Here is a 12,906-nt window from a genome sequence, read left to right on the forward strand (position 1 = left end):
GGTGTCCCGGAGATGTTCCCTAAAGCACTCTGCTAGGAGGCGTCCAGTCTCCCCAATGTAGAGGAGACCGCATCGGGAGCAACGGATACAATAAATGATATTGGTGGATGTGCAAGTAAAACTTTGCTGGATGTGGAAGGCCCCTTTAGGGCCTTGGATGGAGGTGAGGGAGGAGGTGTGGGTGCAGGTTTTGCAATTCCTGCGGTGGCAGGGGAAGGTGCCAGGATGGGAGGGTAGGTTGTAGGGGGATGTGGACCTAACCAGGTAGTCACGGAGGGAACAGTCTTTGCGGAAGGTGGAAAGGGGTGGGGAGGGAAATATATCCCTTTTGGTGGGGTCTTTTTGGAGGTGGCGGAAATGTCAGCGGATGATTTAGTTTATACGAAGGTTGGTAGGGTGGAAGGTGAGCACCAGGCGCCTTCTGTCCTTGTTACGGTTGGAGGGGTGGGGTCTGAGGGTGGAGATGCGCCAGCTTTTGATCTGCAGCTTTGGCCACTTCAAGTACATATCCAAATACTTTATAATGAGTGTTTCTGGCTCCAACTCCCCATTTATGCAGTGAATTTCAATGTCCTCTGGGTGAAAGGAATTTCTCCTCAACTCTGCTACAATTCTTCTATCAATCATTTGTTTTATAATTTAATTAGTTTATTTAGTTATCTGGTTTAAGTTTTTAATTTGAAGTAACAATAAGTTTTTCAGCTGTGTGTATAACCCTCTTTCAAAAGCACAGAGCACAATAAAATGGTATTTACTCATGAACCAATCACTTACCTGCTATATTGTAAAATTGCTCTTTGGTTTTCTTTTGCATATATATTTACCACTGCTCACATCCGTGCTCTGCCCACCTGTGTCACTTTACATTTTAGTGACCATCTCCTTGTCCTCAGAAGACATTGCAGGTATAAGGGACAGACTGTACTTGTGGGTTTTCTCCTGTCTTTCTGCTTGGATGCTTCTGTTAAATATTATTATCTTAATTATATAGCTCATGAGAAATTTAGAGGGAGATGGTTTGCTTCATTAGCTGTAAAACTAGCACATAGTTTAGAATTACATCAATAGTATGGTCTTAATTCTTGTTCCGGCTGAGCAGCCTCCCTGCCTTGTTCCTGAAAGTGGAAAACAACAGCAAACCACCGCTGACAGAAATATGCCAAGGAGACAGCTTCGGATAAAATACCAGAAGACAAGGGGCTAAGGTCCCACCTCAGGTATAGCTCACATCATTAGCCTGAATTCTGAGCTGATTCATACACTTTTCTTGCCTCCTGTATTACAAAATAATGTTCTCCAAGGGACCCCACACAAAAGCCACATTATCTGTTGGAAAAGATTAAGGTCCAATTGAGGGAAAACTGGAAAGGTCTTCTCAAGTCTTTTGGACAGCTAAAGCTAATTCAGGAAACTACTCTTGTCCCAATATGTACACCAAACTTTTCTTTTGTATGAGGGGATCATCATGCAGCCCAGTGTGTTGACTGTGACTCAGTTGATAACCTTGTAATTCGATGTGAGAATGTTATGAAATGGAATACAAAAATCAAGGCTGATGTTTTGAATGGCAAGGTGCCATCATTTTGATGAGACATTAAATTGAAGGCCCACTTGCCCCTGCTGGTGAAAGCAAAAGATCCCATTGCATTATCAAGAAGGAAGAGAGAGAGTTATCACTGGTGTTGTGGCCAATAATTATGTCAGCAGCATAAAAATAAATTCTGTAGTCACTATCACATGAAGGTGGAAGCTTGTTGTGAACTAATTGGCTGCAGTGCATTCCCTTTAATGCAACAGTGACGAGTCTTAAAGTACTACACTAGCTGTAAAGCAAAGAGACATCCATTGATCATTAAATGTACCATAAAATTGCAAGAGTTATGACTACTAAGCAACAATAATATGTACAACAATAAGTAGGTTACTAATAGATTCAACAGTACAGATGCTGGAAATAAAAACAGAAAGTGTTCAAAATAATCAGATGTGGAAACACTTTGAGAGACAAAAATGGAGCTAATGAAGTTTCGGGGTGAAGATCCTTTTTTAGATTTGGAAAAAGTAGGTAGTAAGTGAATGAATGGGAGTGGTGTTGGGGAGTACATGAATAACAAGGAAAGGTATCTGATACCATTTAAAGAAGAAGAGATTAAGCAACAAAAGAGCACAATGTATGTGCACGATTTATCAAGGATAATCAGGAAAAGTAACAAAAATATGCCTAGAGGCAGCGTGAATGGCTACGTCACAAACAACTGCTCTGACAAAAGAGAAGCACAAAAACCGAAGAGAAAGAAAATACAATAGGAGAAGAGGTGACGATTTAAAATTGCCAAACTCAGATGTTGATTCAGCAAGGTGTAGTCATGTAGTGTCATGCCTAAAATGCTGTTCTTCAGGTTTGTACTGAGATTTATTGGAATATTAGCAGATCAAGGTTAGAAAGATCAGAGTGGGGTTCTTGTGGCACAGTGGTAGTGGTCCAACATTGAACCAGAGGCATGGGTTCAAGTTCCAGAAGTGTGTAAAAACATCTCTGATCTTTCTAACCTGTTCAGAGTGGGAGCAATTAGAGTGGAGAATTAAAGTGATAGCCGATTGGAAACCTTAGCTCCCTAAATGAGGATACTGTACAAAGTGATTACCTGAGCAGTGTTTGCTCTCCCTACTTTACAGAATAGCACAAGGTCAGCAGCAAATATACAATACTGATTTGAAGGTACAAGTGAATTACAGTTTCTTTTAGGAGGACTGCTTGGTGCCAAGGAGGAGGGAGATAAAGGGGCATATAGTGCATCTCCTGCTTGTGTAGAAAAGTGTCATGGGAAGGGAATGGGTCACAGATGTCACCCTTCCTGATGAAGGGCTTTTCCCGAAACGTGGATTCTCCTGCTCCTCGGATGCTGCCTGACCTGCTGTACTTTTCCAGCACCACATTCTTGACTCTAATCTCCAGCATCTGCAGTCCTTACTTGCGCCAAGGATGTCACAGAGCCAACAATGCTTTTGTAATGCTGACAAGGGACTGGATGAGGTGTGTGGTGTTGGAAGCAGCAGAAATGACAGAAGAGCATCCATTGAATTCAAAGTGGGGTGGGGGGGGAGGGAGGGGTAGAAAAGAGAAAGAATCTTATTTGAGACTGAAGGAAGATTATCAGAACTGATGGCATACTAGTATAATCAGAACATGAATGGAGAAGACGGAAACTGCGGGAGAGATTTAAGGAAGCGGGATGTGAGGAATTATAGTCTGAGTAGTATTGAATTCATAATGAATATTGATTGACAATTATATACAAAAATGGAAATAATGACGTTAAGGACAAGAAGAATCAAAGATGGACCTTGTGAATGTAACAGAACAGTAAAAAAAAATTGAAAGCAAAGTTGTTAAAATTTTCCACATAAAAAGAAGGCAGAGTGTCCAGATGGAAATAGAAGTCTCAACGAAAGTAGATTGAGGTGACGAGCAGACTTATTGTATTTGGATCTCCAGAGGTATTTGACAAGGTACCTCACAAATATTTAAGTCATATGAGGAGTTAAAGATTAGATTATTGGTGTGGATAGGGAATTAGCTCATGGCAGGAAACAGCTTTCATTCTATTGATTCCATTTCCTGTTTAGCAACCTGTGATCAGTGGGGTTCCACAGCAATCATTGCTGAGACCACAACTGTTTACAAATCAGTGAATCGGAGGAAGTAAGTATATGTACTTTAGCCAAATTTGCAGACAACACCAAATAGGTGGAAAGGCAGTGTGCAAAGGGACACAAACAGTTTACAGAAAGATTTGATGCATTAAATCAGTGGGCAAAACATAATGTGGGAAAATGTAAATTTCTTTTTGGAAAGAACACAACAAAAACAAATTGCTGGTGAAACTCAGCAGGTCTGGCAGCATCTGTGGGGATAAAGCAGAGTTAATGTCGAGTCCAGCAACTCATCACTCAGTTCTGCTTTCTCTCCGTAGATGCTGCTAGACCTGCCTGCTAAGTTTTGCCAGCATTTGTTTCTGTTTCAGATCTTCAGCCTCGGCAGTTGTTAGTTTTATTACAAAATAACTATTATTTAAATAGAGAAAAACTGCAGAGACAAGGGACTTGGGGATATTTTTGCATGAAACACAGGTGCAGCAGGTAATCAACTGGGAGAAAGTGAGGACTGTAGATGCAGAATCAAAAAGTGTGGCACTGAAAAAGCATGGTAGGTCAGGCAGCATCTGAGGAGCAGGGGAATCAATGTTTCCAGCATAAGCTCTTCATTAGGAATGAGGGGGTTGGATCTCAGAATAAGGTGGGGGAGGGGAAATAAGGAAACTGTTGAAATTGACATTGAACCCACGTGGTTCGGAGTGTCCCAAGGTGGAAGATGAGGCATTCTCCCACCAGGTGTCAGGTGGTTAGGGTTTGGTGGGGTGAGGAGGTGGCCCAGGACTTACATGTCGTTGGCAGAGTGAGAAGGCAGGGTTGGAATGCTTGGCCACAGGGTGGTGGAGTTGTTTCGTGTGTGCATGTTGGCGTCCTGTCCCCCCAAACCACATTGACAGCAATGGGCACAGTAGTTGATATATGTGGTGGTGTAGGAGAATCTTTGTCAGATGTGGAAGGATCCTTTGGGGCCTTGGATGGAGGTGAGGGGGTGAAGGTGCCAAGAGTGGAGGGTGGGGTTGGTGGGGGTGTGTACCTAATAAGGGATTCATGGAGAGAATGGTCTCAGTGGAACACAGATAGGGATGGGGAGGGAAGTATATCTCTAGGGGTGGGGTCTGCTTGTAGTGGCAGAAATAGCAGAGGATGATGTGTTGTATCCAGAGGTTGGGGGGGTGGAAGGTGAGGACTAGGGGTGTTCTGTCCTTGTTGCGATTGGAGGGGTGGGGCTCAAGGGCAGAGTGTGGGAAGTAGAGGAGATGCACTGGAGGGCATTGTTGATCACGCGGGAGGGAAAACTGCAGTCCTTGAAGAAGGAGGCCATCTGTGATGTTCTATGGTGGAATTGGTCCTCCTGGGCACTTGCAGTGGAGGCGGAGGAACTGGGAGTAAAGGATAGCGTTTGTACAGGAGGCAGGGTGGGAGGAAATGTAGTCCAGGTAGCTGTGGGAGTTGCTGGATTTGAAGTAGATATTTGCCTTGAGTTGGTCACCAGAAATTGAGAGGTCCAGGAAAGAATGAAATGTCTGAGAAGGTCCAGGCAAACTTGAGGTCAGGGTGGAAGGTATTTGTGAAGTTGATGAACTGTTTAGTCTCCTCATGGGAGCACGAGGTGGTGCCAGTAGTCATTGAGCAGAGGAAAAGGTGGGGAATGGTGTCAGTGTAGCTACAGACGCTGGATTGTTCCACGTACCTGAAAGAGAAGCAGGCATAACTAGGCCCATGTGGGTGCCCATAGCTACCCTTTTGGTCTGGAGAAAGTGGGAGGATTCGAAGGAGAAATTGTTAAGGGTGGGGATCAATTCAGCCAATCGAATGAGTGTATTGGTGGAAGGGTACTGGTTGGGTCAGCGGAAGAGGAAGAAATGGAAGGCTTGGAGGACATAGTCATGGCTAATGGATGTGTACAGGGATTGGGTATCCATGGTTAAGATGAGGCATTGGGGGCCGGGAACTTGGAGGAGGTGGAGGGTGTCACTGGTGTCTCGTACATATGTGGGGAGATCCTGGACCAAGGGGGACAGGACAGTGTCAAGGTATGCAGAGATAAGTTCCATGGGGCAGGAGCAGGCTGAGATGATGGGTCGACTGGGGCAGTCAGGTTTGTGAATTTTGGGTGAGGCAGAACTGGGTGGCATGGGGTTCTGGACTATGAGTTGGAGGCCCCCTGAGTTGCTGAGGAGTGACCTTATGTATGTCTATAAAATCAAGAGGGAAAAGGAGAGTCTAGAACTAGAAGCCATAGGTTCAAGGTAAGAGGGAAAAGATCCAGAAGGCACCTAAGGGGCAATGTTTTCACACACAGAATGGCAGGTGTATGGAATGAGTACCAGAGGAAGTAGTGGAGGCTGGTACAATTACAACATTTAAAAGGCATCTTGGATGGGTATTGAACAGGAAGGGTTACAGGGATATAGGCCAAATGCTGGCGAATGGGACTAGGTTAAGTTAGGATATCTGGTTGGCATGGATGAGTTGGACTGAAGGGTCTGTTTCCATGTAGTATATATCTAGGACTCTAAGAATGGACAAGAAAATAAAAAAAATTGATTAAGAGCCCCTGTTCAATTTAATTTTTGTGGAGTTAGCTGGATTGGCAATTGAGGTGTTGAAATTTTCTTCAACTGTTGCACAGGAAGGATCTCTGAATAATTTTTAGTGATCACTTACTGTACATTGAGAGTGAATGGCTTGGTAAGACAAACCTGGCTTTGACCAGGAGTTCTTTTTAAGTCAAATGGGATGGCAATACTCACCTGAGGGGTTTACATGAAAAATAAGTTGGAAGAATGGTACTGTTTCTCTCCACACAAATACTGCCTAATTGGCTGAACAGTTCCAACATAAGCAGTATTTTGCTTTCATATTGCTAACCGAAGGGAGCTGGAATCCATTTAACTTTTCACAAAGAATGAGTGCATTTAGGAAAGGACAGAAAGCAGGAAAAAAGTCTCAAAATAAAGTTAACACAGAACTTGTATAAATTGGGTATTTTATTGCTGTCTGATATGAATAGGTAACAAACACACAACTGAACTGTTTTCAAAATTTTATTAGGAAAAAAGCAAACACCAGTATTTCACAGAATCTAGTGTAGTTATGCAAATGATGAAGTGGTAAAATGGAAGGACAGAGTGAAGAATTCTTCCTGCAAAACCCCCAGCTGCAGCTCAGTCCACTGATGAATGAGCATTTATTATAGAGAATTTAATTGGCTTTTAAACCAAAAATACATAAAAAGGAGAAAAAAAATCTACACCCAACAGAACCTAGGATACACACATTCCTAACATTATGAGCGAATGCATGATTCATCAAGAATACAAAGCCAAACTATACAGAAACATTTATTCACTGTCTTTCAGAAGCTGGTTAGTAAAATGACTCGTTCATAGCAGCAGGTCTTGGTGGACATTTCGGGAAGGAGCCAAAAGAACAAGATTTAACAGCAATACCACGGTGAGAAATTATGGAGGAACTGAAATGAAGTAAGATAACTGAAGAAAAATCGATTTAAGAGTTGCTTGTCTCTAGGTGGCCTCTACTTTTTTTACGCCATATCAAGGATTAACTAAAACTGCTGATGCAAACAAAACCGAATGTTCACAATTTGTAAATCAGAACTGGTTAATTCTTCATTGAGGTATAAAAATCTACACAAAATTAAAGTTATCATAATTGTGATATTAATTTTTTTCATCAATTCTGTCCCTGTTAAATAGATTTTTATTCATAAAAAAGTGATTTAAATGCATGTTTGATATATATTCGTTGTACTCTTGCTCTGATATTATGTAATATTTGTTACCACGAAGAAAACAAAATGTTTGGAGATATTTTGGGCATTTTGGGGGTGAAGAACCCCAAATTCAGACAATACAATTGTGCAATTAAATTACAATGATATACTTACTGACACAAAAAAAGTGATATATTGGGACCATTTCCTAGATTAAACCATATTTGCTTAATGAACAGTGCAAGTACGTTCATTGAGATTTAAACAATCTTGTCAGCCCCACTTTCCCCTTTTTAATTCAGTTAGAAACAATGTAAACATCAGTGTGCACAGTTTCCCCAAAGTCTGTAGTCTCAAACCATGAAGGAGGAATGCAGTTCTATGAACAAAAAGTTTTGTATTGAACATCCTTCAAAATGAGTCCACATGCTCAGAGGAGGAACCTATTAGCTGCTAAAATAAAAGTTCATTTTAAGTACAAATCTAGCAGTAAGGTGCACAGAGGTAGCCCATTAAATCTTCAGAGCTGATCCATCAGAAAACCTCAGGGAGCGTGACATTACGCAGAATCCACTGTTGTGAGCGGCTCCCGTTGCAATCTTTCATGGTGGGTACTTGGCTGTCTGCCTCTGTAGATTTATCCAAGCACTGGTTGCTGTTCACATGTACTAGTGTCAGCTTCTGGGGAGAAAAAAAATAAAATCTTGTTACCCTCAGATCTATTGCAACTATCTAAAATATTCTACTCATTCAGCTAAGCACTATAACATGGTAACATTCAAGTGGTTAATTCTGAAAACGTAAGAGAAACAGATGTGGTTAAGTCACAAGAGGTCATGGCTACATGATCTTGCATTTAAATATACTGAAGATAAGACCAGGCATCTATTTTTAAAAATCTTCAATTCAAAGAAATAAGGGAACAACCAAAGGAAGGAAAAGAATATTAATTAACATTTTAGTAGGGAATATCTTTAAATGAAAAATGATGCCTATGATAAATATATCCCCAAGATCAGCAACTCGGGCCAGACAAGTATGACTTTTAAATTAATGATCATGTTAAAAGGCAAAATGAAAAGAGTGACCTCTCTAAAATTTATAGGGAGCAAGAAGATGGGTTTCAATTATCATCAATATAGGATCATACAGAAATACATTAATGATGAGTGGTCATGGGACAACGGAAATTCAGACATAGCTGAGCATCCATATACAGTATAGCAAAGCAAAATGAGAAGTAAAATACAAGTGAGAACATTAGGAAATGTAAATAGAAAATGTAAAGACACAGAGACACAGAGAGAGACAGACAGACAGACACAGGAATGGGGTCAGCAGCTTCTCAAACAGTGACAGATATGTATGGGCCAGCAGCTTCATAAAGAGAAGTGCAGACCCACGTGAGAAAGGCAGTAGCAGCATGAGATTAAAACCAGAAGAGAGTTCCATCTTCTTGTTTCTGTCAGAGCCAGTGTAATGTCACAGGAAAATAGGTACATGATTGGTGGGCAATTTTTCTATGTCTCTTTTAACTGGTCAAGTATTTTAAATCAGATAATATTATTGCAGCTGGGAATTCGGTTAGGAAATACGTAAGATATTCAATATCCAAATTAATTAATTGGAATAGAGATGACAGGGCAGATGGATTGTAGCTGTAGTTTGTGGGAACTGGTGAATGTGAGTGCAATCCACGATAGCCACAACTGCAACAACTGGTGGCTGCTCAAGGAACTTTAGTGAGATCGACTCTGTTGACACTGCAATACATAAAGGAGTGGGAGAGGTATCTGGACAATGTTTCAGGAAGCAAACACACCCCTTAGATTAATTACATCAAATTTCACCTGTGATCAGGGACAGTGTGTTGTGGCTGAGTGAAGCACATAGTGATCCAGAATTTAGCTTTTAGAAGAGCCTCAACCAGTGCCTTTTCCTAACAATTCTTGCTCCAATATGGACAAGAGCAGCAGGGATGATGCCAGAGAGCAGCAGTTTCTAAGCAAGAGATGGTAGGTTAGACACCACATAAACTATGGTCATGGATACCTGACATTTTTGCAGTTGTGAAACTACTTCCACACAACATAGATCTTCAATTAATGGAATTTAGTTACAATTCAACTACGACCTGAATCTGTGAGAATCAAACTTGGTCTTTTTATTTAATTTAAGTTTAACTTTGTTGATACCATTACCTTTATGCAACTAACACAGAATTTGAAAAAAAAAAAAATTTTGTTTGGAAGCTAAAGTTTTCATGAAAAACACTTACTACAGGATCATGCTCCCAAAGCTGATTCCCTTTCAGATGATGGCACTTCAACATCATGATAGGACCGTTAAGCTTGGAAACATCGAGGCACAAATCATCAGTTCTAATTTCCTTGTTTGCAGTGTAGGAAAACACCTAATGAGTGAAAAAAGAGTACTATTAAGTCTGTAAGCATAATAAAGTTTCAAATGTGCAGAAAATACATCATTGCTATGCTTCAAAAAGACTTCAGCTAAGTAATTTTACTGATGAAGAAAATTCCTTTTCCCCCTCAGTCAGTAAAATATACAATTATCTGATAAAGAAGAGTGTGTAGTGTCATGGGGAGAAAGCAAGGGAATACTGCATTGCTTATTTAGAGACCCAGCATAGGTGTGATGGGCTGAAAGACTTCCTTCTATCCTGTGAAAGTTCAGTAATTCTCTGATTAAGGAAATGCCTTGACTGAATAGATAACCAAATTACAAGCTTGAAGCAGACAGCTTTAATGATCTACCAACATTTTAATGCAATGATTCACTATAGTTGTTGGATTTCTAAATAACAGTCAAACTATAGAGATACTTTTGTCAGTGGTAATTCTGGATTGACAATTCACTTTATTGGTTTACAGAATGTGTTTAGGCTTTGATATCAAGCTCACATTTTCCAATCTATACCCTACTCTCCAAAAGCACCCACGCGGAGTCACTTTCATTTCAGGATTGTGACAGCATATGCACCTGGAAGCTCTTAAATTCACTAAATGCCCCTGGAAAGGCTAAACACAGCTTCAAAATTCATGCAGCCATCAGCATCAGGAACCTCAGACGAAAAATAAGGCCTTTCACAATATATGTACTAGAGTGGTACAGAAAGTAGTTTTTAGTGCCAAATGTAGTTCAGCAGTACAGCTAGTAGAGTACCTGCTTCTAAATCAAATTACATATTGATCTTCAACAGCTACTAATTACTTAAGTCAATCTAATTTTTGAACACTGATCCAAGCATAAATAAGCAAAAAGCAACTCACCTGATTGCCTCCCATACCATGACAGTTAAATATTCCTACTTTCTCATTTTCTTTTCTTGCCATATTATCTAGGCATTGGTTTGTCTCCACATTTCTGATCTAAAAACAAAAGATGTAATTTAAAAAAAAAATCAGACTGCAGTAGTCAATGAAGATATGTTTGAAAACGTACAATTCCATAGTGTCTCCTCTTGGTAAAACAGTGATTGATCAGCATCAAACAGGAAGGTTCGGGGTTCAATTATTGATCTACGCTAAAATTAACAGATCTCATTTAGGGCGGATTATGGCATTTGGCCTCAACTCCTGGTCTACGAAATGCCAAATTGGTGGTGTTTCTGCTGCTGATTACTGTGGAATGACTCATGTTGGAAGTGTACAAACAATGGGTTAAACTCAGCTCTAACTGCTGTGATTAAATAGCTTTCTAAAATTCCCTACCTTGGCTCAAACTAAATCATAGCAAGGAGTAATGTTTTCAGGAATGAGGTCAAAAACTAACCAAAGGAAAGGAGCAAAGAAAGTGTGGTAGGTTCTCGTATTGAGGAAACAAAGATTGCTATAACAATTGCTTACAGTTTAAAGCTTAGTGTCATTTTCATTCTTCAGTTTAAAATCAGTGGATAATTTTCCAACGATCATTCTAAAGAAAATTTGGATTCATTTTAATGTTGTAAATATAGAGCAATTCCTTCAAAATATGTAAAGACAAAATAAAATTTTCTGTTGAGTAATCAACAATTTAGTCTGGCCACAAATTTTCCTTCTTAAGTTAATGTGAGGGAGTGGATGTCTTTATCAATAGGAAGCTCCTAACACTGACTCATGAGGAAGTCCGCTGGGTCAAATGCCAGGCACCTAAGTTGTCACCTGATGGACATCTCAGTCAGTCACTTCCTTGGGCAGCTATGCCCTACTCTGCCTGAAGCTGCTGGCTAATTAGAGGCCCACAGCCACTGTGAGGAGAAGTGTTCTTTAAAGGCCCATTTACTGACTGCACAGTGACACTAACACAAGAAGTCACTCTTTGAGGGAAGGAGGATCAGAGGTAAATGGCTATCAGTGGCCATCCCCTATCATCTCACCTGTGCCTCAATTGTTCCCATACAGAGTCAATCAAGGCATTCTCCCAAACCCAGCAGAGAAGCTGCCTCATTGTAGCAGTTGGGTATGTTGCTAATTCTTTTGCCTGCCTGATTAGTCTGGCTAGTGGCAGGATGGGGCCCTTAATGCCTTAACTGGTAATGGGTTCAGAAGATTGATCACTGACCTTCCTTCCCAGGATTTAACTGATAAGGTTATAGGCATCTCCCAGATGATAGCCTGCCCAATCTGCCCTTCCTAACTTCTAGGGATGAGAAACCCCAACTTTTGTGCTTTTTCTTTGTTGAAGATATGCTGATAAATGTGCACATTCAATATTTTCTTATCTTGCAGTGTAATCGGTGTAATAAGAACAAATCTTTAACTATTGCTGTTATTTGTCACACTTTACATACACGAGAAAATTGTCAGCTGCATACCCATTATACGTTACTGAAATCTTGATGACAACATTTTTGTAACATAAATCCACTTCCTTAAAATTGACAGCATACATTAAAAATCTCTTGGATGAGTAGGGAGTAGCATACCAAGAGATCTGTAATAGAACCTCTTATTTTCATTTTATCATCAATTTAGAAAGAGACACAGGATGAATGATATGAAAGCTTGATAGCGATATCAAATTAGAAAACGTAATGAAGAATACAAGAAATTACAGGGAGAGGAAAGACTAATTAGAAGATTGAGTAGATAGGTGACATATGTGGAGAGCTGTGAAAACACATTGGAAAAAAGTGCAGCGAAAGGATACAGATCTCTGATAAGTGAAAGAGCAAGAGGAAGTGATATTAAGTTTGAAGAGAACTTATGTCATTCTTGCAGTACTGGATGTAATTTTGGGCATTACTCCGTGAAGTATGGCAGAATTATGTGGAAAGAGTATGGCATAAATGGTACAGGAATGAAAGGTTACAGCTATGAAAAAGATTGAAATAATTGAGGGAACAGAAATACCAAATAGGGATCAAATAAAATCATAGAATCCCTTTTGTGTGAAAGCAGACCATTTGGGCCATTGAGTCCACACAGACTCCCACCCAGAACCAACCCCTTACCCTATCCTTGTAACCTTGCATTTCCCATGGCTATTCCACCTAGCCTACACATCCTTGGACACTA

The 12,906-nt window shown here is 40.4% G+C and overlaps 1 protein-coding gene across 1 annotated transcript in view; it reads right to left on the bottom strand.

The window, feature by feature from the left end:
* Positions 1 to 6,687: 6,687 nt before the first annotated feature.
* Positions 6,688 to 12,906, bottom strand: part of galnt1 (UDP-N-acetyl-alpha-D-galactosamine:polypeptide N-acetylgalactosaminyltransferase 1) — a 154,136-nt gene continuing 147,917 nt past the window's right edge. The window contains exons 10-12 of the mRNA XM_043690049.1: positions 10,681 to 10,779; positions 9,669 to 9,803; positions 6,688 to 8,071 (exon numbers count right to left, since the gene is read on the bottom strand). Of these exons, the coding sequence (XP_043545984.1) occupies positions 7,925 to 8,071; positions 9,669 to 9,803; positions 10,681 to 10,779 (381 nt within the window). The 3' untranslated portion in view covers positions 6,688 to 7,924. The remainder of the gene's footprint in view (positions 8,072 to 9,668; positions 9,804 to 10,680; positions 10,780 to 12,906) is intronic.

The sequence above is a fragment of the Chiloscyllium plagiosum genome, chromosome 5 (genome assembly GCF_004010195.1).
Source record: "Chiloscyllium plagiosum isolate BGI_BamShark_2017 chromosome 5, ASM401019v2, whole genome shotgun sequence".
Taxonomy (NCBI): Eukaryota; Metazoa; Chordata; class Chondrichthyes; order Orectolobiformes; family Hemiscylliidae; genus Chiloscyllium; species Chiloscyllium plagiosum.